The sequence below is a fragment of the Choristoneura fumiferana genome, chromosome Z, assembly GCF_025370935.1.
Source record: "Choristoneura fumiferana chromosome Z, NRCan_CFum_1, whole genome shotgun sequence".
In the NCBI taxonomy this organism is placed as follows: Eukaryota; Metazoa; Arthropoda; class Insecta; order Lepidoptera; family Tortricidae; genus Choristoneura; species Choristoneura fumiferana.
Window position 1 is genome coordinate 31,704,716 of NC_133472.1, and position 25,098 is coordinate 31,729,813.

At 38.0% G+C, this 25,098-nt stretch overlaps 1 protein-coding gene across 2 annotated transcripts; it reads left to right on the top strand.

Moving 5' to 3' along the window:
- Positions 1 to 464: 464 nt before the first annotated feature.
- On the top strand, positions 465 to 17,442 carry LOC141434384 (uncharacterized). 2 transcript variants are annotated; one of them, XR_012452050.1, is made up of 8 exons: positions 465 to 5,032; positions 5,116 to 5,275; positions 6,017 to 6,195; positions 7,254 to 7,451; positions 9,620 to 9,738; positions 10,479 to 10,620; positions 10,835 to 11,441; positions 17,385 to 17,442. XR_012452050.1 is itself a non-coding variant. In XM_074096809.1 (7 exons), the coding sequence occupies exons 1-7, from the start codon at positions 615 to 617 to the stop codon at positions 11,010 to 11,012; spliced, it is 5,388 nt and encodes a 1,795-aa protein (XP_073952910.1). In that variant the 5' UTR covers positions 465 to 614; the 3' UTR covers positions 11,013 to 11,546. The 2 variants fall into 2 exon arrangements, 1 of the variants encoding a protein (XP_073952910.1); XM_074096809.1 differs by lacking the exon at positions 17,385 to 17,442 and having other exon boundaries at positions 7,254 to 7,445; positions 10,835 to 11,546.
- Positions 17,443 to 25,098: the final 7,656 nt, after the last annotated feature.

Sequence of the window (25,098 nt, forward strand, 5' to 3'; positions counted from 1 at the left end):
GTTGCTGGTTTAAATAAATAATACATACCTACCTACTCGTACATACATATGTGTGAAGTTAAATTAAAGCTTTAAAACTAACACTGCGTGCACAAAATCATGCGCAAAATCATAAAAAATCTAGGCGATTGTTCTGTTTGAATGTAATTAATATTATTTTTTATTTAATACCTGCACGAGACGAGATTACAAAAGGTTCAGAATACTAATTCTCTTTTTTTACGTTTGTTCTCTGGTCATACCTACATATTTAAATTAACACTTTATTTCTGCGCAGTTCTTTGCATGGATGGATTACTTACATCCGATGGTTTTAAAAATATAATTTAACGACCTCCATTTATTGAGCTCATTGGATCATTGAGCATGGCCATTTACGCTTATGTGTAGTGTAGGTACGACACCAAAGAGTATAAGTACCTATGTAGATACGACATTTACGTTTTTAACGTCAGTCAGTAATTTCTCTATACTATATTATTATAACATAACAAACAATACTCTCAAAATACTCTTCGGTAAGCAACAAAGAGTATTAGTAAGTTATATGTTGTGGCATACTGATCTTATGATTTGTTTCAGCTGGTAAAAATAATTTAAAATAGCGCGGCAAAATGGGCCCAAAGAAAGGCAAGGATTTAACATTGGACGAAAATTATTGGCGAATATGCATCGAGGATGCTTCGCTGAATGATGAATCGTGTTCTGTTAAGGTTATAATCATGGAACCCGCTGGTAGTGATCAAGACCGCATGTACTTGAACAAATTTGAAGTATTTGCTGCTGAAGAAAAGAGATTTGTCATAAAAAATATTTGCAAAACTGAGACTATATTTATGGTTAATCAACTAGGTGGTGAGAAAAAAGTAAAAGATGATAATCTCCGTGTATTTGAAGAAGGTCAAGCATATTTGAAAGACAAGAAAGATATTCCACCAGACATACTGGCGTTGATAATTAAGCATCTCATTTTAAAAATGAAAGATGAATATCTATTTATACAACGCCAAAAACTAGAAGTGCGTGAGGGGATGCGCCAAGAGTCTTCCACTATGATCGCCAGACCTGAAGTTAGGGGCACAGTTAACGTTAAACCCCCTGCACCGCCGGAACCACCACCAGAACAACCTAAACCAAAGGGGAAGAAAGGTGAACCAGAAGTAGTAAGTCTTGTGCCTGAACCAGATGAAGGCAAAAAGTATAACACATTATTAAGGGTGAGAGGAGAGGAGTGGAGAGACAAAGTTTATGTCGATGACTTCCCTATAGATGGACCAAATCTTTACGTTGCAGTTACAGGATTCGTCGAGCCTTTCCTAGCAGGGTGCCTCGTGAAAATTGGGGTACCGTTGAAAGCTGTGGTTCAAATCAGAATTGACCCTACCTCAATAAAGATACCGTCGACGTTGTTACGGTCTACAAAAAGAGGACAAAGTCAAACTGACATTCTAACTGAAAAATCATTGAAATTCTGGGAGGATTTACAGCAACTACGTATAAACAGAGATTCTGCAGATGATTTTAAAGATACAGCATTTGTGGTTTTTTCGCCACCTTACTGGGATTCAGAAAATTTATCTGGAGACCCTGATAAAATATATGATGAATTATGTTTTCTTATGTATGACGTTCAAGATTTGACTCGACAACATGCTCATTATTTAGAAAACTTGGACATTATTAAAATTCCAGAAGAAACTGAAAATGAGAGATTTATAAAGTATTATCATCAACAAATCTGTGATTTGCCTCTAGAGTGTGTAACTACGTATTCAGTATTAGATAGTATTCTTCAAACTGTCTGCAAGAGTCAAGAAATAAGGGATCAGAGCAGTGGGACATCACTTTCAACTACTTTCACTTTTAATCGGCCTGCTCCTGTTGAAGATGATAAAGTAAAGAAAGCTGAAACTCTTGTAAACGATGTATTTAGTGTACTTTGCTTAACAGATTCGAATAAAAAAAATTATCGCCTTACCTATGGAGAAGAATATGAAAATCACAAGGATCCCATTGTCATTAACCACGGAGACGCAGCAAAATCCCAGACATTTCATTTGGGTAATATAAATATGAATAATATCGTTTTTTCAATGTTACTAGGCATGCCAGTCAATCAATTATGGCTAAATCAGGAACGTCCAGAGGGTGAACTAGAAGCAAAAGTAAATTTTCATGTGAATGTACTTTTATCCTGTTTCGATAGACTTGATGTAGAGACGGCTGAACTTTATAGGCTTCTACATATTCTAGCATGTAGAAAATTATTCAACAATAGAAGCTCGCTTAAAAAACATCACCTACCTTCTACAACAATATCGGAATTCAAAAAGGTTTATTTAAAACGTAGTGTTCTGGCCGAACCATTGCCTAAAGGCCCAACCTTATTTATCTCGAGCAGCACAACATCGCCTTCATTCCCATCGATGACCAAGAGTGAGAATATCTCGGAACTTATAGAGTCTAGTGAAGAGGACGAAGATGTGCGACGAATAAGATTTCTATTTGACTGTCCCGACATAAGCGAACTAGTTTCTGCTGCTGAAATAGCCAACGGCGAACCAATACTGAATACAATTGATGATTTTGATTACTTTGAAGACTTTACAGGAACACGCGCATTTCAAGTTTTACGTGAAGCGTTTAATAAATTCAACTGCGTTGACTATAAATATTGTGAAGTGACTGATTGCTTTGTATTAATGTTTTTTAATAGTCATGATAAAGACGGCTTAGCTCGTGAAGAATGGCGAAGTCATTTGGCGACTCCACTCTGTTTACAAGATTTTTTTGATTTCGTTCTAGAGGAACGTTACGATTGGATCAAAAATGAAGAAAAAATTTACGATGACACTCTCGCTATAAATTCCCTTACGCAATCTAAAGAAGCGGTTAATCCAAATGCATCAAAATCATGTGTAGAAAATCAAGACGTGGATATGGAACTTCTGATGGAAGGTTCTCTGAAATTCCAAGAAATTGTGAAATTGGAAGAACCAGATGAGCCAGAGCCAGATGATACTCCCCTGTCAGCCAAAAAAACTGGATCGCCGCCTTCAACGGACAGGGACTCCAGCAAAAAAACTAAATCAAGTGCAGCTACTAAAAGAACGTCATTATTGGCTCCAGTAAGTAATTCAGATAGCTCTGTTCCGATACCAAGTAAACCGTTTCAAGGTTATGACTTGGGTGACAGAAGAGTTGAAGTGTTCGGAAAAGATGGTGTTTTTTATTCTAATGACGGAACACGCGTTTCCAGTATGTACACTTTATTAATACCTAGTAATTTAGAATATGTCGTACTTAACGTAGTGCCTGGGAATGGTAATAACGAGTTCTGGGTACATAGAGCTTTAGGAGAATTCGTGACTCCCCTGGTATTAGATACTTGTGAATCTTTTAGGATAACAAGCAAAGATCAGGTGATGATAAACATTAAGAAACAAAAATACGAAGTACCTATCCCGATCGCAACGACTTCAATGACTGACAATCCAAAGATGAGGGAGAGTATGTTGAAAGAATCTTCTGACAATTTAAATGAAATGTCTCATGTATTCGAAGTAAGAACGTATCATTCTCTTTATGTTACCTGGCCCAATGGACTAATTACTGAATCCATACACGAAGAAAATTCTTCAGTTCTATCTCATATTAAACAGTACTATGTTGAACCGGTGCGCCATCTGGATGAAGAAATGCGATGTATCAGTTTGAACGGAGAGGTAATTATTTTTAAGGATTCTGGTGACATTGAAGTTTTGCGACCAAATGGTTCTTTTATAAAAATTACTAAATATAGCAAGAGAGTTGTTGTAAACGCCGATACATTAGAAGACCACAACAGCGAGGCAAGTTCAGATAAAAGTAAGAAGGGTAAAGACAAAGGTAAAGATAAACCTGCAGAAAAAGAAAAAGACAAAGGCAAGGAGAAACCAAGCAAACTATCTTCTAAGTCTTCGAAAAATCCGATTTCTGATGATGAATCACTGCCTGCTAATAAAGACCTTGAATATGAACTATTTGTTGAAGAATTTGAGATTATCGAAACGAGTGGACTCCGACAAAAGTGGATAAATGACTGCTCGTTTGATATAGAGAAATTACTTATAAGAACTGCTACGGATTATTGTTTAGGGGAGGTATTTTCTCGACGAATGGATGGAACACATATTTTGCTGAACAAAAACGGTGTTCAAATTGTTACTTTTCCCAACCACACACGGATTATCACAACGTTTACGGTTGAAGATGATGAAATATACCCAGAATGGACAGAAGAAGAAATTGAATACTTCGATTTGTTTAGTACAACTAATGTTGATGTAAATGAACTCGATACAGAAACATTAAAATCGAAAGCTTCACAGTCACAAAAGAGCTACACAGGCACTAACTACAGTGCTACCAGCAGAATAAGCTCTTCCTCTAAAAAACTTGAAGAGGAAGAATTCAAGAACCATGTCCGTAATGATGGATACATTTCAATTCAGATTACCTTCATCATTGAACATGAAAATTTTGCTACAATCAGTATCAATAAAGCGGATGAAAAAGTTACTGTAGACTCACCTAATAATACGAGTGTAATATTAGATAAAAACAATCACTACGAAATAAGTCTGGATGCGGTAACAGTTGCAAAGTTCGAAGGTGAAAATTTATTCATAGACTATGAAGCCTGCCCCGAATGCCGATCTAGCACGACATGCAAAATTAAAATATGTCATGACGAAATGTGTTCCGTTACTAAAATGCAACAACATTGGTTAAAACTGAAAGATTCGTTTTGCAAAACTGTGGTAGTAAATGAAGAGGGTTGTATAAGTTTTATGGAAGATACTGCAGATTTTTGCAATGAAAATGTTGTGCAAAGTGAAGATGCGCAGCAATACGCTGCGCGCGGTGACGCTTCAGAACGCGTTGATGAAGATCGAGCACTGGATGGGAAGTCGGAAAACTCTTATGTGTCTCATGGTAAATGTAGGGAAATGTATCAGGCGAAGACTATGCGGTTTTTTGTGCTTAGACGGTAAGATACTCTCAAACGGATTTACTTGGTGTTGTGTTAGAATAAATAAATCTGTCGCGAGTATTTATTTCCTTTTTTTACAGCGAGTTGACGTGTTCTGAGCTGGTACACCGCGCACTCTTGGAACAGTACAAAAAGGCGTGCCGCTGGCAGCCTTGGTGCTCCATCAACGAACACGACACCTTCGGAGACCATCGCAGCTTAGTCTCCTTGTTGACGCCTGTGCATCTGACTGAAACTGAGGTTTGTTGAAATGTAGACAGGGCCAAAAATCGGGCCCATAGTCATGAAAGGTACTTTATATATCGGTTTGCTTTCAGTCGCCTTGCCTCTCTCTAGCTAGGTACTTCATCAAAATTGTTAGGTTATAACCTAACCAACAAGAAGTTAGAAAACCCCCGACTTTGTCACTTCAAAGTTCAATATCTCAAAAACGGCTGGACCGATTAAAATGAAAAATGTCTAAGAACCATCGCTAGAAAACCGGCTTTTAAATAAAAAAACCGCATTAAAATTGGTCCACCCGTTTAAGAGCTACGGTTCCACATACAGACACACATAGCAGTCAAACTTGCAACACCCCTCTTTTTGCGTCGGGGGTTAATAAAATCTCCGAGTAGCTAAATTGGGGGGACAACTATTTTTAATAAATAAATAAAGGCTCTGTTGAGTAATGAATTCAATAAGTAGGTAGGTATTCATATTCGTCTCGATCACTTCATTTAAAATTACTATTCATTCATAGATAACGTTGTCTTAGATTGACCCTGTAAGCAATTATAAACCTATATAAATTTTCTTGTTAGTGGAAATAGTTAGATAGAAATAACCGAGAGTAAACATTTGATTAAAGTTAAATAGTTTAATCATTAAACTAAGTAATGAATCGAGAAAACAATATCTACGCGTCCTGAAATAGTGGTCCGGGAAAAGTAGAATTATTTTTAAATAATATAAAAGTTTTTACAATTAATTATTTTTCAGAAATGGCTAATGGAGTCTAAAATGGCTGACAAGCCTGCTTACTTGGCGTACAAGGATCTAAAGAAGGATACTGGAAAAGGATTTTACCATTGGATGCGGCCGTACCAGAGATTTGAGCCGCATCCTATGAAGCCAGCCAATGTGCTCCCCCCACGATTGCCCAGAGCATTCATATTAAGGTATGATGAAAATTTGGTTTTCAAAAAGATTTCAATTTACTTAAAGAAACTTTCAACAGGACAATTGAAGTTACTTTCTCCACGAGAAGTGGCATTCTTATTGTTTAAAAGATAATCAGAAATTAACAAAATTATTTATGAGCAGTGATGTAAAACAGTGCAATTTTTTTTTGCTGACCTTACCTACTGACATTGTCACCCTGTTACGTATTCGTAGGTACCTAAGGTCGTAGATATCGAATATCGGACTGCTTTTATTTGTACGTAGTTTATTATTTAGTAGCGTTTGATTTTCTGACGAGTCTTCAAATAGCTCAACGACCTCAGCGGGGATGCAATATACTTACGAGAAGATAATTATGTAGTGAAATATTTATAGGTTGATATTTTTAAAATACTATTCTTTTCTTTGGGTTGCGTCAACCACAATCCTTTTTCCTGTACTGTGCGTCAACAACTTTATTCATTTCATTTCATTTCATTTATTCATTATTGCTGTGTATGCCATTTTTTTGAAATATTGTATTAAAGAACCTTGCGAGTTTTATGTCTTGCCTTGCCTTTGCCTAGCCATGCCACAGTTTTGATTTGACAGTTAGGAACAGGCCGTTTTACTACGAAAGTACAAAAGTCGAACTTCGTGTCTTGCCGTCCCGCTGACGCTTATATTATTTAAAACGAGAGTGAAAGGGACGGTAGGTACTCAGGGTAAAGAGATGGTGCATGCGATCGCGAGCGCCCGCATTTTATACAATACAGCCTCAGGGGCGGGGCCGTATCGGCTAACTCATCTATTGTTCGACAGAACTAAATAATTGGTGAATACGATGGTAATTATATTATTATAGGTTCTCGTAAAAAACTGGTGACTTAAGATGGATGATTTGTATATAGTATAAATAGATAAATCAAAGTTGCATATTCGAAAAATTACTTGTCCCATATCAATTTTGTGCACTACTACATACAAAATGTCATTCTTATTAAGTTTTTTAATACCTATAACCCCCAGTATATGAGGCGGTGTTGATTCGAAATTTTCGATTCAAAATTGGCAGAACTCTAGAAAAGCAGTGGAAGGATGAAGAAAGGAACCAGCTAAAAGGCGCCAGGGAGCTGTTGAATGCCATACTCCGGTACCGTCGGGTCATGGAGTCTGACAGCGAGACACTCCTGCACGTGCCTATTGTAGACCTGCGCCCGGAGGACGAGCGGCACATTGACGACATCGTGCAAGCGCTTGCGCACAGGTTAGTGTTGGTATCTGATACAGTCAAGGTTATAAATATGCTTACATTATCAATTCATCAATCACCACCGCCTATAGACACCTGCAACACCAGGGGGATTTCAGATGCGTTGCCAACCTAGAGGCCTTAGATGGGATACCTCAAGTGCCAGTAATTTCACCGGCTGTCTTACTCTCCACGCCGAAACACAACAGTGCAAAAACTGCTGCTTCACGGCAGGATTAGCAAGCAAGATGATGGTGATGGTAGCAATCCGGGCGGACCTTGCACAAGGTCCTACCACCTGGGTAATTTCACGTTGTGTTCGCCAGAAGACTGTCTTCACACAACACACATGAATATGGTGAACATGGCGTCGTAAGGACGCCATCAGACGCCTCAGATACAATATCCTAACCTTATTCCATACCGCAACATAAAATTCTAAATGTAGAAACTTAAATAATAAAAGGTTTACATTGCGGTATGATCCCATAAGAAGGCGTACAGGTTTCATATGAACTAAAAAAAAAGTCATGACCACAATCCATTCCAGAATGTTTGATCACAGTGACCGACCGAGTGCGACGGAAGCAATAACTATTGTTGATAACTATTGTTGGTAACTGTTGACGAAATGTCGTCTCAGATTATCAGTAGGTACTTCCGGTACCAACCGGTACTATACAAGTTGCGTTAGCTACTCGTGTGGTTTTCCTCAAACGTTTTAAGCACTCTGTTTTGTCAATAACATGTAGATGCGTAACTTAATAAAGTTAATAAAATCAGAGAAGCCGAGTCTACACTGAGCGACCCCCGCGCGAGACAAGCGCATGAGGCATGATTTTGTTCGATACAGGTCTCAAATTCGCACTGAAAATGGCCATTGGAATGGCTGGCTCAGTGGAGACTCGGCTTTAGAGACCCAAGTTCCAATGAGATACACATGAGGCCAAAATCATGCAGTCGCTGTTAGTTCAGTGGATGAATTGGAATAAGCTAAAGACGGTACCGTGTGTGTGTGGCATTCTTTATAGCAGTGTTTTTCAACCTTTTTCATGACACAACCCCTTTAATATGAAGAAATATTTCGCGACCCCCTACCCGTTGTTTCTTTACATGTATTTTATTTTGTGACAAATATTATTAGTTAATATTTTCTTAATAAATATTTTTAAACTTTTTTTTACTGAAGTAGTTTTCTCAGCTACTTATAGGGGCTTCGCGATCCCCCTAAAGAGGCTTCGCGACCCCGCGGACCCACGCGTTGAAAACATTGCTTTATAGGAAGGAACCCTATATCAGACTCACTATATAGTGACAAATATGACAAAGAAAAAGTTTGTAATCCCCTTACGGCCCGTGATACACGCAATGATTTTCATCACATTTTGCAGCATTGCGAGGAAAAAATTAAAAAATTCAATTATTTTGTGTCCAAACACTTCACAGATCGGCATGGGCGTACAGACTTTTTTGCACTATGCAGGCTAATTTTATAGCAAAAATACTTGTGTTACCTCTTTGGTTGTGCAATTAAAAAAAAAACAATGCAATAAAGGATTTTCATAAAAAAAAATCTGCTCTAGAGCAGAAAAGTCCCGCTTTGTGCTGGGTATTTAGTGCGGTTATGATGAAATTAAAGCACAGTTGGAAGAAAAAAATATTCATGACGTGTTCATGACAGTAAAGAAATGAACTAATGTAATTATGCCATTATTTCAATAGACGTCAGTGCCTGGCACGTAACAACTCGATTCTCATCGGGTTGCGTAAGTACATTTTTTATGTGACGTTAGTGATGACAAGTATGTCAAACCTGGCTCCGTAAGGCGTTTCCAGAAACGCCTTATTTACCTTGGCTCGCTCCGCTCAGCTGTTTCCGCTAGAGATGCTTCCACCTGTTTCCACCAGCATGCGAGAATGGATAAATTAAGCGTTTCTATTGGTTCATGAAAAACACATTCCTCGCGATACATCCTCGCACATCTTTGGTGAAAACGCAGCCTAAGTACCTAAATACTAGGTACTTATACTAACTGCAAGGTGTTTGTATCCTACCTGTCACGCTCTCCTACTCTTAAAAAATATGACTCGATCCATACCACTGATATAGGTACTGAATACTCGTATGTTATTTATAAATTATAATTATAATCATTATGTACTATGTACCTACCTACTCCATGCCTTAGGATATACGAAGATCTAAAGAGTCGCCTGTCCGAGGACGTGCAGAGTCGCGCCAAACCCGACGTCACCACCCGCCCGCTGCCCTCCGAGGAACTATCCGTCGAAGGAGAACTTGAAGAAGGTACATCAGTCATAATCATAATAAACATACAACTTACTCGTATATACAGGTTGCACACGACTCGCGGATCATTCTCATCCGAGATTCTGGTCAATTGCCATACCTAGATTCCTGTCACCTGGGTGAGTAAGTAAATAATTCAGTTTTTCTTGTTCTGAGAGGAGGCCTGTGCCCAGCAGTGGGACGTATATAGGCTGGAATGATGATGATGATGATACCTAAGAATCCACCCGTGTTTTAGACCGACCTCGGAACTAAACGTCAGCTTCACTAAGCTTCACAAAAATATAGTATCGAGATAGACTATACGTAGAGGTAGAGTCATTCACGATACTATATGGTGGTTCTTATTACAATGTCATTAATGGCTAATTTTGACAAAATCACGCGTCTTCGTGGATGGCACTAGGTATAACTACCAGTAAACCTTCTCCTGACGCAATGTACTGAGAACTACGTACCCTAGTCCAGGGCTTCCCAAACTGATCGTCGCGATCCCTGGGTTGTTGGTAGAGCCGAGCTATGGTCACTCCAATAGTTCAAACGTTCACATTTTAAACTCTTACAATGTAACTAAATGTATGTCTACGGGAATGCCGTGTGATAAGATATCCATATTCCATAACCCATTTTCTCTATTACGAGCTTGAAAGGGACTAAATACGCTAGTGATATTCTCAAGAATTGTAGAATCTTCAGAATGACGCCTTTTTAATTCAACTCTTATCCCGTTAAAACAGATTTCATAGACGATTTCAAGATATTAGAAGAGGAACGCGAGAGCTTGACTCGGGAGGCGGAGATTGCCGAAGAGATGAGTCCTAATCTGCGACGGTACTGGCGACGCCGCGCCGAGGAGCTCAAGGAGGAAAATTTCTACTTGTAAGCTACACTAATACTATCTTGCACCTTACACATCTTTGAACTGTTAGCATTATAATAACACGTCACGTCTTATCTACCGTTAGAACAATCAACAAACTACCGAAACAAAAGTAGATAGGCTCGTCTGAAACTTCATATAGGTACATTTTATATAGCGAACGAGCTAAAACCACGGATATTTTTCGCCATTGCATCTGTCATTATGGTTCAGGTACCTTCTTCGCGAGGGAAGCGTCCCGCCTTACTTCCGCAATGTGCTCGGCGGTGCTATTTGGTGGGAGATGAACAACACCGCCGGAGAAGCGGTCACCACTGCGGAACGACGTAAGATGAAATGCGTGTGCGGCGAATCGCAGGCGCCTGAAGACGATATTGCCCCTTACATGTGAAACGGATTCGTTCTATTAGTAACTTAAATAACCCTAGAATTTCAGTCAAAGGGTGAAACTGTATCATTATTCAATTTAGGCTATAAAAAGCACTTATGAATGTCGAAAAGCTACCACTGCGGGCGGTGTTGCGGGCGCCCGCCACTGGCAATAGGTGTATCTGACACTAGTTCTTTCTTGCGGATTTTTGTTTGAAATCCTCAAAGATCAATTAGGTAAATACGCACGCACATTCAGGGACTAAATATAATTATAAATATATTTTCCTTGTTTTAACTAGCAATAACTATTCAGTATGATGGATGACTCAAATGTCGACGTGATAAGCGCGTGTCGCTGTAATATTAGTTACTTATATTAGTTAATAGTACTCGAATTAATAAACGAGGAATATTGTCATGTCATTTTACCTACCTACTACCTACCTAGGTAAGTTATTTTACCAATTTTATTCTATTTACAAATCCTATTTAAGGATGATGTGAAGTTGTTTTGTTATTTATTACAATAAATACGTAGTTTTATTAATACCTATGTGTGCTTTAAAATTTACTCTAATGCCACAACTTTAATCCTGTAATGTGGGGTGCGTTGTTCAAACTAATTTTACCCACGACGACATTAAGCATTCAATAGGTTGAATGATTCAGGAGTATGTTTAGGTACCTATACCAGTAGAGAGTTCAGCTACCGCTCATCATCACACATGATTGTGGTCAAACGCAAGTCTGGAACATTAATAGTTATTTTCACACCTCTCCTTCAGAAAAGTAACTTTTCCTCCCTGACGAGAGGGAGCAAAGTGCAACTTTTCTATTCAAGGCTTTTCTAAGTATTTTATTGCAAATGGCATTTTTTGAAGTTGATAATTGTAAAGCCACGCCATTTTCTATGCTGGTTGATCTTTAATAATATTTAGAATTAGTTTTTTTCATTAAGAACACAAGGGAGGTGTCACAAGGGTGCAAAATGGTGTATTTACGGCGAGGGCGTACATTGAATCCAGAATGTAGCGAAGAATTCTACGATCTAAATTCTAAATTAGGATCCTGAGCGAAATGAGGGATTCAAGTGTTAACGCCCAAGATGAAAATAATTTTGCTCCCGAGTGGCTCATACAACTTTTCACACCGAGCATTAAGATACTTGAAAAAAAATATTCTAATTGTTATTAAAGAACAACCAGCATAGAAAATGGCGTGGCTTTACAATTATCAACTTCAAAATTGGCATTTGCAATAAAACACTTAGACAAGCCTTGAACAGAAAAGTTGCACTTTGCTCCCTCTCGTCAGGGAGGAAAAGATTCTTTTCTGAAGGAGTGGTGTGAAAAAACAATGTTGAGCCCAGTTATGGACCTTTATATTAAAATTGTGCCAGTAGCATTACATTGCGGGGTAGTCGGGGTAACGAGTTACAAGTGACCAATTGCGTGCTGCCATGTAATAGGTAGGTATCTACAATGGTAGAGGTGGTAGGTTATCTAATGAGATATTATTAGGCTAGCCTAATCGCCACACTTATTTATTCGTATTGCAGTCCACATTCGTAAACTACTTTGAATCTTATCCTATTAAAATTAAAGTTCGAACTGCAAGTGTATTATTTTTATAGTCATGTTTTGGAGGGTGAGCAAAACAAACAATATCGTAACAAAACAACAATGTCACACGACACGTGCGTCCGCGCTTGCGCTGCTAACATTGTAGGCCTATACTACTAAGTGCAAAATTCGAACTTCGTACCTTGCGGTCCCGCTGACGCTGATATTATTTTATACGAGAGTGAGAGGGACGGTACCATACGAATACTTCGATTTTCAAATTTCGTAGTAGCCCCCCAGTAGGTACTATGTACGCAAACAAGGAGCGAGGTGTGGGGCAGCGGACGAGGAAACACATGGTAGCGAACGAGATGCACAGATATTTCAGATAATTAATTGATAATAATAATAGGACATTTTTACTCCATTGAACACTGAACAGAGGTTCAGGAATAGTATGTTCTTGTACTATTACTGCAGAGGACGGGAAAGAAAGGCTTGCAGGCCGCTTATGTATAGATTATGGATAGGTATACGAGGCTGGCAAGTTCTTTCAGGCTGAGGCTTGTATAGTGCTTTTCTCAAACATGCACTGATATAAGTAAAAACTCCTAGAAATTAAGGTTTTATTCGTAAGACAAATAAAATTGTACCAGACTTAAATTAGGTATTTCTTTCTGACATGTATTCTTAAAACGTCAAAATTATGAAAATTATCCCAAAAAAATCAAGTTGCAATATTCAGTAACTAACAAATGAACCATAGAAATTCAAGTTCTTGATTTCAGGTCGTGATATGTATGGTCGTGTATGGCCTTTATTGTGGTTAGCTGACTCATGTATCCTTAAATATAATTGATGTTTTGCATTGAAACAAAAGACTGTCGTCTTGCAGGCCTGAGGCTGTATTGCCTTACGTTTCTGACGCTTGCGATCGCAATCAAATGACAGTTTTTGTGTGCGATATCTGTCATTTGATTGCGATCACGAGCGTCAGAAACGTCCAAACGGACTTGTTCACATTTCGAACAATAAAGGAACTGCTCACGTCATCTAGGAGGTTCATCGCAGCCTAATCCAATAGAAAATGCACGATGAACCTCCTAAACGTTAGCAGTTCTGTAATTGTTCGAAATGTTAAAAAATCCGTTTGGACTATTGATGAACGCTTGGGACTATAGAAACCTGAGTTTACGGTACTTACCCGCTAAAATGTGATTCAAGGATCGTCACTGGGTCCGCTGCTGTGTACTTTGTTTAAAAATGATATAAAATACTGTTTTGATAATTGTAATTTCCTTCTGTTTGCAGACGATTTAAAAATCTATAAAATTGATAAAAACAAAGATGACTGCATTGGGATCCAAAGCGACTTGGATCAGTTTTTTACATATTGTCTGATAAATAAGTTGCAGTTAGCGAGCGACAAGTGCATGCAAATATCATACACAAAAAATAAAAATAAACTTCATTAGTTTTGATTATATGATCGATGCTTCACCAATAAGAAGAGTGATATCCACTAGAGATCTGGGCGTTGTATTTGACAATAGACAGGACTTCCGATTGCATGTTGAAGGCATGTGCCTAAGGGCCTCCAGATGCCAGTGCCCTTAGTGTAAGTTTTCGGTTACAAAATACGTCTCGATCGCGTTCGCGTTAAAATCTCAATTTGTATGGAAACACGAACATCGCAAACGTTCCGCTAGAGGCGCTGTTCGTTCGTGTTTTCATGCAAATTGAGATTTTAGCGCGAACGCGATCGAGACGTATTTTGTGACCGAAAACTTACACTAAGGGTACAGGTTTTGTTTTGAGAACCGCCAAGTTTTAAAAGAGTTTCCTCATATTTATTATTATATAAGACGCTGGTCATGCCACATCTTGAGTACGCATCTGTGATTTGGAGTCCATTCTATGCTAAATATTGTAATTCTATTGAAATGGTCCAAAAAAGTTTTTGCGGGCTATGCATAGATGCTTGACAGGGAAGAAAATACTGCTGCTACTGTAATGTAACCTATTGAAGTATTATAATAGTAGATTGATAACCAAGGGTGGAAAGTGACCCATTTCACCCGAGATATTTCGTGAGAGCGCCAATAGTTCGAGGGGAAATGGGTAATTTCACCCGAGTTAGACATTCTACTTTTCATTTCGACTGTGAGGAAAGTAAAATACAAAAAAGGAGAATAATAATAAATTGAATTTACTTATATCCAACCTCCAACGGTACCTTTTCGACTGGCCACTTGCCACGGCCGACTATAAAAAAAATCGAGTTGGTCACGACCAAGGAGCTTATATACAAAACTGGTGGTTGAACGCCGAACGAAGAAGTTTGACCTTTATTACTTATTTATATATATATTTCATCTCTTTCTTTCACATTTCACGAATGACTTTCATCTCTTTCTTAACCTAACTAAAGAAAGAGATGGAATATGTTCGTGACGTAATAAAGATCAAATTTCTTGTTTCAAACGGATGTTCGGCGATCAACCTTCGTGTTGTATATAAGCTCCTTGGTCACGACGTGCATCTAGATGGCCATGCCGAAACGTGAAAAAAAGTGTCATTGACGTGACTCAATTATATTCGACTCCGTGGCTAATCGAAAAATTAAAAAAAAAAATACTTTCCACCCTAGAGATGAAAACGCAATTTTCCACCCGGCTATCTACCCATGAAAATTAAACTTTCCGAACAGGAGAGATGAAAAGTATCTTCCCTCGAAACTAAGCATAACGTGTCGGATGCGGTAACATTGTACAACATCTGTAGAGGGCACTACAACAGTGCAGAGCTACTATCGCAGGTCAGCTTTAGAGTTCCTTCACGTTTCAGTTCTCGGTCCGTCGCCTTGTTCGCCGTCCCGTTCTCTTCCAGCAACGCTGGTCATCGCGCACCTTTGCGACGCTTGTGTAACTCTTATAATAATAAATACCTCTGTCAGTGGATATATTTGATATGACGAGACAAAAGTTCAAAAACAAAATTTATGAAACCTTAATGTAACACAGTGTACTTATAGTGTAAGTCTACATAAATCACTTAGTTATACCATATTTCTTAGTGGGGGCTCGTTAGGGAGTAAGTGAATTTAAGAGTGTATCTATTTTATAAGTAGGTAGGTACATATTGTATACATTTGCTGCTGTTTTGCTCTCCTTAAAATAAATAAATAAAATACACTTTTTTCGAGAACTAAATTCCGAGGGGGGGGGCTTACTAAAGTCTAAGGTCTTTCAGTGGGTAACTACTGAAATTGTAGTTGAAACTGGGTAAAGTCGAGTTCATACTTGTGATCAAAAATTTGATCAAAAATATCTGACTGAACACGACTGTTAACGGCGTAGAAGCGTGTTCAGATTTTTTTGATAAAATTATTGCTCACATGTTTATGAACTCGACTGTAGGTATGCCAAGCGATATTATGTACCTAATTTAATTCGGGGGGACAGAACTCTTCTTTACAATTTAATTATCTAGTAGGTATTCGGTACAATTAATTTTATTAATTCTTCTGAAGTTTTACCTACAGGTCACGCTCTTATTTCCGTGCCACGTGTAACTTTTGGGATTCCCATTTGAATTCAGTAAAATCTCGAAATTCCGATGTTTCACGCGAAGAAGCTAGTACAAAAGTAGTCTTTGATATTTGAATTATTTGAGCGGGCTGCTGCGAAATTGTCACCAAGCAGTTAGGAAGAGGCACCTATAGAAGTAGTACCAATCCGGCGACGTAGGTATCGGGTTCTGGCGTACGATTACGTATTGGTGACCGGTTGCTGACGCTCTGTTTACGAGTCGCACCGCCATGGGAAACAAACGTGTTATTTGACACTGTTTAAGACGCGTTTCTTAGTAATGTTGCAGTTCAAACTATCAACTCATGGTTGCATAAGGTACTTTTTGATCGTACAAGCGAGTTCTTAAATGTCTGAGCAAAAATTTGTTTAAAAATATGTGAACACGACTCTATTGTTAACGGCATAGCAGCGTGTTCAGATGTTTTTGCTGTTACGAGTATCATAGCTCGATAATAGAAGTAGTTAGAGATCTTCAAGTACCTACCAATCTCCACCAAATGAGCTATCAAAATGCGACTCTATCATTTTCCAAATTTTGCATGGGGAACTGTGAATTCATTTGTTAGCCAACTTAATCTATGTATATAATTCAAAGCTAATTAGTTGTCTGAAAATGAACATAGTTTACCTGGTTAAAATTAAATGTTTTACCCGACTTCCCGAAAGAGGGTTATTTCATTACTAGAGCTGTCTTGGAATTATGGGCTAATAGATATAATATTGTCAAATTCTGCCTTAGGTAGGTATGTTGATGGGGTCAACTGGGGACTATACGTTAAAGGTTGATTAGGTAGTACATTGCATATGTGTTATTTTAGGCTTACCCTTGTACCTAATTAATTACATAGAGTAGGTACCTACCTACAGTCATTGACCTCACTTAAAATATTCAGACATTATTCGTGGTTTTGAACGCGCTGTGATACCTATCTACTGGACCGCTCCTGTCACTACCTACCTTCATTTTTACATACTTATTAGCGTAATAGTATTAGGTAGGGTTAAACACCTTGGATGCGAGACCACGGACAAGTGGAGTATTTTTAATTCCTTTACATTTCCAATATAAAATTAATTAGTTGGTTACCTACAAAAAGATTGCACATTCTTTCTGCTATGAGATGAAATCCTTGGTTATGAGGTTATGAAGTACATACCTACTTAATATTTTCTATTTCATGTTTCGAGACAGAATTGGGTAATATACCTATTTCATTGTTTGTATCTATATTCTAGATTCGAAAAGTGGGACCGCTATATCGAACGAGATTTCGTCAGTAGGACTGCTTCGGGAGCATCCCCTATTGGGGCTATGCCATTGGTGCCTGTCAGCGAGAGCGGTGTGGCCTTTATTGCCAATTTGGTGCTGAAACGAATGGCGGGACGCAAAAGGTTGACGTAGGCGATTTCGTGAGTAGTTTTCCCCTCCGCTTTTTCCGGCGCGACACCGTCACGTCGGCAGCCAGTGGCGAGGTGGCGCGACGAGTGACGCCATTGGTCCGCAGTGCGACCAATGTCGGCGCCGTGCGAGCGTGTGCCCTAAGCACGAAAGGGACCGCAGGACCGAGCCTTGCCGCCGAGCCGAGCGAGCGTGAGGTGAGCGGACAGTCCGTCCGGGCCCTTACGTAGGATCGCGTGTTAACGCCATTTGCATGCACTGCCATCTGTTTGTCAACAAAACATTTTAAAGGCGCGTGCATGTGCAATCCACAAGGATAATAAGGACGTGTCACGTAATCTTTGAGTTTTCACGTGAGTAGTGGCTAAAATTAATTTATGTTTTCACGGCGCGTCAATAGATGGCGCTAAGTGTCGCGTTGAATAACCCAGACCGTGTCATTGAACCGGGCCGAGCTGTTGTTATGCCGTTGTTGTGCACTTTTATCACAGTGCGCTTGTTTTTGTTCATTTTACTTAAACTTGTTATGAGGGAGGGGTTTTTTGGACGAATTGAGGTCATGGCGTTGGCAGTCAAGCGGCACTTAATTCATCTTGTCAACAAAACTGACAACTCTTTTATATTAAATAAAACATACCTACGATGTAACTACCTCTAGGTACCTACGTTACTCTGGTACTAGGCACAGTGTTATCTCCTAGTGGACTTGTTTACGTATTTTAACTAAGGTGTAGACGTTGAGCTGATTCTACAAATACAGCTAAGTAAACGAGCTAATAGATTCTAATATGTGTCTGACTTGATTCTTATTTGTTGCAATGGCTGGCGGAGTGCTAAGTTGACATGTCAAATATTTAACATTGTTTCGTCGTAATGACAGGTTTATGCTCGTACCTACCTACCTCATCATCATCATCCCAGCCTATACACATACCACTGCAGGGCATAGGCCTCCTCTTAGAATGAGAGGACTTGGGCAGTAGTTCCCACGCGGGCCCAGTGCGGATTGGGAACTTTACACACACCATTGAATTGCATCGCAGGTTTGTGCAGGTTTCCTCACGATGTTTCCTTCACCGTAAAGCTCGTGATAAATTTCAAATGTACGTACCTATGTAAGTAAATTAGGTACCTGTCTACTTACATACCTACGGTAGGTAAGTACCTATTCAAAATAGGTACTATCATATGCATCTCATAAATCAAGTTACGAACCTTACCTTACCTAGGTACAGTCAACGTCATAAATAAGTGATCATTTTTGTACCTTGTCCCTTTCAGTAGTTTCACAATTTCGTATGGTTTTTCAAACATGAAGTGACAAAGTACAAAAGTGATCACTTATTTATGACGTTGACTGTACCACCCTTTCATGGCGTTGGTAATAGAGACTAAGCTACATATTTTTGAGACTAGTTAGGCTTGAATTACCTACAAATGTCACACTTATTTTGATCATTAGGGTTCCGGAGCCAAAATGGCAAAAACGGAACCCTTATAGTTTCGTCATGTCTGTCTGTCCGTCCGCGGCTTTGGAGCTGATGGCTTTTTCCATGTCATAGACTGCAGTTTCGTCTCAGGGTCGTAATGATGAGCCATGTTTCGTCCATTGTTATAAAGTTCCCGGTTTTGCTGTATCAGGTCCAAATCTCGACTCTAGTTTGTGTTTGCGTGTCAGTAAGCATTCTTGCATGATACCCCACGCGCAGATACCTTTTTCATACCCAAGCGTTCATGTAAAATATTGACACGACGATCCACCAAAACTAAGTTTTCGACTTTTTTGTCAATTTCTTCTGTTACTTCTGTAGTAGGTCGTCCATGGTCAATGTTCTACCACGCCTAAATTCGGCGCACCAACGTGCGACTGTTGAATACGGAGGAGCTTAGACCCTAAATCACAGAATATATAATAGTACTAACGTATAGTATAACGTAACTATTACAGAAAAGATGTCTAAGGACTGTATATCGCATGCGTACCGAAGAGTCTCTTCGAAACGTCTTTCTGGAAAACACTTCCTAACTCTGACATGCATATACATCCTAGAATTATGTTTATTTGTTAGAAATCAGCCAGAATTCTTTCCGAAGAGATCATGTAAGTTTAATGTTCGATCTCAATATAAATATGATCTTAAACTTCCCAAGATCAACAACTCAATGTTTAAAAAAAGTGCTTTAATATCAGCTATTCATGTATTTAATAATCTTCCCAATGATATAAAAAGTATAGATGATAGCACTTTTAAACGAACACTAAAAAAATGGCTAATAGAAAAGGATTTTTATAATTTAAAAGAATTTTATGCTACTTAGTAAATTGTGAATTCGACTTTACAAAGTATAAAACATTGTATGCCCGGTAACTGTTGAGACACTAAAATATTTTCACCATCTTTGTACATACACAGATTATACAATAAAGTTTTTCTATTCTATTCTATTCTGTAACGACGTAGTGTCCCGCAAATCTAAATTGACTTGGTCCGTAGGAAAAATTTTCAAACAAGTATTTGATAACGGCGCGCAGTTCAATTTTCTCCATTTCCGCTAACGTACCTACTCAATAGCATTGCAAAGAAATTACCGTATTTTTTTTTAAAACAAAAGGCAGAATTTTTTCATAGCAATCAGCTAGATAGATTAGCTTTACCTACCGGCCAGTATTTAATTTCCTAATATTGAAAGATTTTGCATCTCATTCTCACTTTATATTGAACGGCCCTCGTAACACGTAATTATTAATATTACTGTATCTGAGCGACAGAACTTCCTAAAATGCGAAAACACGCGTTTTCCCAGAGACGAGCATAAGATCAAGCATAGCATAGCATAGCATAGCTAATTCCATCGACATCGTTACAGCCGTTTCCGCGATCCCACAAATTGATTTTTGCATCAGGTTCACTTCACCTATTAGATTCACATTAGAGTTTCGGTTAGTACAGGTACGGTTAAGGAAACTGAATCACGTACCAGGGTGGAACATGTTGATATCCCATACATTGGCCAAATAAATTATAGCGAAATAGATTATGAAAAGGTACTTACAATAGGTAGGTAGGTACGAAGTTAAGACGCGATTGCCCTAATTCTCTTTTTACAAGATCTTATTAATTTAATTAAATAAATAAAAGCTTGTAAATAGAGAATTATAGTATATTAAACCTATTATACGGGATTTTTTCAACCTAATTTTTTTATTCCCACCCAACCCATTGGTCAGATAATTTAGATCCGTCGGCCGGCTTTGGTTGAGTCGTCAAGTCGCGACAGACAATAAAGTTCTTTCCATAAATCATTCATTTATTAGGGTATTTGGCCACCACCTAATACCAATAAATTTTTACATTAATTTTGTGAGCTGTTAAAATGAATTCCCTATAAATTTATACCTATGGCAATAATAAGCTTAAAAGTCACAGGGCCGATTTTTCAATCATCGAATTAATATTATCTGACGGATAACGTGTAAAGCGGCTAAATTGTAACGTCATGCATACAGTGCAACTGACGTAGTACTGTCAGTCAACTTATTTACCCATTCTATAATTTAACCAGTTGATAACATTTAACCGTTGATTGAAAAATCGGCCCTTAATTAATGCAATTAAGCAACAAGTAGTAGGTACCGGCCCATTTTTTTAAATTATTTTTATAGTAAATAGTGTTAATTACCCTATTGGTATGATAAATGGCTTGCATTTGTTTTAAATGAAAATACCTACCTACAAGTTACGCGAAACTACAGTTTTTTTGGAACTTTTTATTTTGAGTAAAACTTTGTCAAATTTTCTCGTTCGGCTGATTATAACTGCGTGCGTGTAGGTAGAACAATAAACCCCTTATTTTTAAAAGCTAGTTACATACCTGTTTTGGTCTTTGTTTGGCAACTAAAGGCAAATGTCCAATCCAAAGTGACAGAAAAAGAACGAACTTCTAGTAATAGCGTTTATAAATAAGGGGTAAAATTATACAAAACACTGTAGCATAAATCTAATAAGAATGAAAGATTCAATTTCTGTTTAAATTAGTTTAGTGAGAATTTTGCGTAGGTAAAAATCTAATTGGGATGGACCAAAAAAATAACCTATAATTTATTTTGGACAGAATAGGAATTTTAAGATACCATTTTCATTGATTTGGATGAGTATTTCTTTTACGAAATACGATGGATAGACGTCACAGTGAGACATCCACGTTCCATTGCCTTGAAAAATTCAGGTTGTACATAACATAATCTGTGGCATTACAATTGGACAAAAAATTCAAGCACGGCTTCCCTCCTTAATGAACCGTGACAAATAGTTTTATTTATTAATATTCTATCTAGTGAATACTTAAATATTTTTTATTAAAATCTGGTATTTAATTTTTTTTGTACTTACTTGTAACGTAGTGGTCATTGTAAATACTCGTATACATTATTTATTATATATTTGTGGCTCTACCTACATAGTTCACATCCTTCGGAATTGGTTCAGGTAATCACCCAATAGTTACGTACGTAGAGCCCTCATTTATTATCTCCTCTTACAGGCCGTAGGTATCGATCGACAATTTCTACAACGTGACTAGTTTTTGCATGCGTCAAAATTTGGAAAATAGCTTTTTTGGTCTCCTTAGAGGGTGAATTTCCAATAATCCGACCTTATTCCTCATCTAGGTAGGTACATCTTCCAAATATCCTCTATGGAAGGCTTCAGCTATCATCTAGCTAGGTTGTGTCCGGCTGGCTGGGCGTTAATAATAATATCAGTCAGTTAGGACTTTTTTAATAATATAAAAGCTACCTTAAAGCTCTGAAAGCTAATCTAAGCCTTGTTTTTATTAATAAAACCTTGAACATAATAAAATAAAATATCATAGGACACTTGACACCAATTGACCCAGTCCCAAACTAAACAAAGCTTGTACTATGGATATTAGGCAACGGATACACATACCTATATACATATACCTATAAACATACATACATACATATAGTACCTATTAAACATCCAAGACCCGAGAACAAACATTCGTAATATCTGTCCCGGCCGGGAATCGAACCCGGGACCTCAAGCTACGTAGTCAGGTTCTCTAACCACTTGGCCATCCGGTCGTCTACAAGGCTGAGAGGGACGGTACGATAAGAATTTCGATTTTCGATTTTCGTAGTAGCCCCCTGGTGTCGAGACAATGTGTGCCCTCCTGTGTCACTAATTACCCGTGTCCCTGTCCTCACTGGTCACAGACTTCTGAGCACGAGCCGTGAACCAGAACGAGAAAGCTTCCTGTTGGCAAAGCTTACCTTAGCTGTGGCGTGGCGTCGCAACATTCGCTTCCCATTGTTGCCTAATTTACTTTAGCGATGTCAATAAAGAAAAGTATGACCAAGCTTGTGTAGGTATCCTAACTAATTAAGAGCTGTTATATCCAAAGATCTACTAAGTCGCTCTTCTTTCACTTTCCGTGCCATAACAAAAATGTTATCTCAATGGTGCTGTAACTTAGTATTGGCGTTGCAAATACTCCTCAAAAGTCGCCATCGATTCAAGCATGAATAATGCAAATCTTTAGGATAATTTTAAGGGCAGTATTCGAACAAATAGACATACATTATGGTAAAGCTGTTAACTACGGAACCCTAAAAACGCAAGTTAGTATGGGTCCAACAATTTTCCAATTAGATTTAATCGGAAACCGTACTTTTTTGCTTAGTTCAGCAAATCGACAATCGCCTTCATAATCATAAACAAACGAGCTTCGTTTGTTTTAGCATTACAAAAAGTGTAAACAATATTTACTGTAAGTATATCATTTTTATTGAAAAACGCTTTAAAAAATTGTATCACATTATGAAACCAAAAGAATACAATACATACTACAATGACTCTTTATTGTACACCATAAATTATAGTAAGCAATACAGAAACAGGTACACGTAGGAACACAGAGAAAAAGATTACAAGGTAAGCAATAGACAGGGTATGAATATAGGTAAATAACCACGTGTCCTTGCTTTAACTGTTACTATTTTCTGTGACAGTGTTTTAAACCTACTTCAAAAAAGGAGGAGGTTCTTCAATAAAAAACACGTCAAGATCGGTTATCTTCTTTCTAATAGGTGCAAAAAAAAGAAGTGTAGGCCGTCGAAAATATCTTATGCACTTACACTATTGTGACAATTGTGATCGTGTTCAGATGTTAGTTAATGAGCAGCAGCCTTTATGATGGCAGCTGTACCTAACTGGGGCAATGAATAATGTAAAATAATGCTCTCTTTCACTTGTTAGCTCCGAAGACCACACCATCTAAAATAATTAAGTATACCTATTATTTTTCAAAAACATAAAATACATAGGCCTTATTCTAAAGTCTCTTACAATATTATGCGCCCTGGTAGGTTATAGCCAAAGTTTTATTAAAATTAGGTAAGTAATCTTATTACATTAGGCATCGTTTAAACGTACCTAAGTACATTAAAACTTAAAAACTTTGGTTACCTGAATGCTACAATTTAAATTAGAATATTAGGGTCAATCAACTTTTGTTTGTTATTCTGTCCCGTTGTCCAAGAGACAACAGTGACTGAGTGTCTTAAAAAGCGGCCAAGAGCGTGTCGGACACGCCCAAAATAGGGTTCCGTAGCCATTACGAAAAAATTAAGTAATATTTTTCTAAGGATTTCGTATTTTATATGGAATCTTCCAAGTTTAGGTATATTTTATACCTTAGGCTGCTATTTACTCTTAAAATTAATAATTCTCAAGCAAACTTAGCCGTTATAGTTTTCTTTGAAAGTTTGATATACTTACTACCATCCTAGTTTTTAAAATTTTTCCACCCACCGATTTAGATTTTAGAGGGGGGGGGGAGGGCGCTCGATTTTAATGAAAATTTGCACTTTAAAGTTGAATATTTCGCAAACAAAGCACTGAATCGAAAAATCGTCATAGCGAACCCCAAATGGTTTTAAAAAACCTATCCAACGATGCCCAACACTATAGGGTTGGATGAGAAAAAAAAATCATCCACACTTTGCGTCTATGGGAGTTACCCTAAAAAAATTTTTTGGTTTAAGTTTTAATTGTATCATTTTGTTGGCATAATTTACCTGTATATTCGTGCAAAATAACAGCTTTTAGCATTGATAGTCCCTGAGCAAAGCCGCGGACGGACAGACAGACATGGCGAAACTATAAGGGTTCCGTTTTTGCCATTTTGGCTCCGGAACCCTAAAAAACTGCTTTAATATGTGCGACTAATGTGCTTAAGAAATATTCCATAAAATAATGAGATGTAACTATGTCAAAAATGTAAGCTTGATGAATTTTAACCACAGAAAACATAAAGAAACTCGTGGTTTTAAAGAGTTGTCCAGGGGCCGTAACCATGGCAACGAGGCACACCAAGAAGTTGATCGACCCATTTACACACATTACAATAATGACATACACAGCTATAAAAAGAACTGATTGCACAAAGGGAGAACGAATGAAATGAATGAGTAAATGTCAAAGTCCTGCTGTCATTACACGACATGTTGTAGCTGTGTGAGTTATC

What these genes read in the sequence shown, in the direction of transcription:
- LOC141434384 (XM_074096809.1), top strand. Translation starts at nt 615, where the DNA reads ATGGGCCCAAAGAAAGGCAAGGATTTAACATTGGACGAAAATTATTGG. An exon ending in GTGCAAGCGCTTGCGCACAG is followed by an intron (nt 7,446 to 9,619) that starts GTTAGTGTTGGT and finishes TCCATGCCTTAG; the next exon opens with GATATACGAAGATCTAAAGA. An exon ending in AAGGAGGAAAATTTCTACTT is followed by an intron (nt 10,621 to 10,834) that starts GTAAGCTACACT and finishes ATTATGGTTCAG; the next exon opens with GTACCTTCTTCGCGAGGGAA.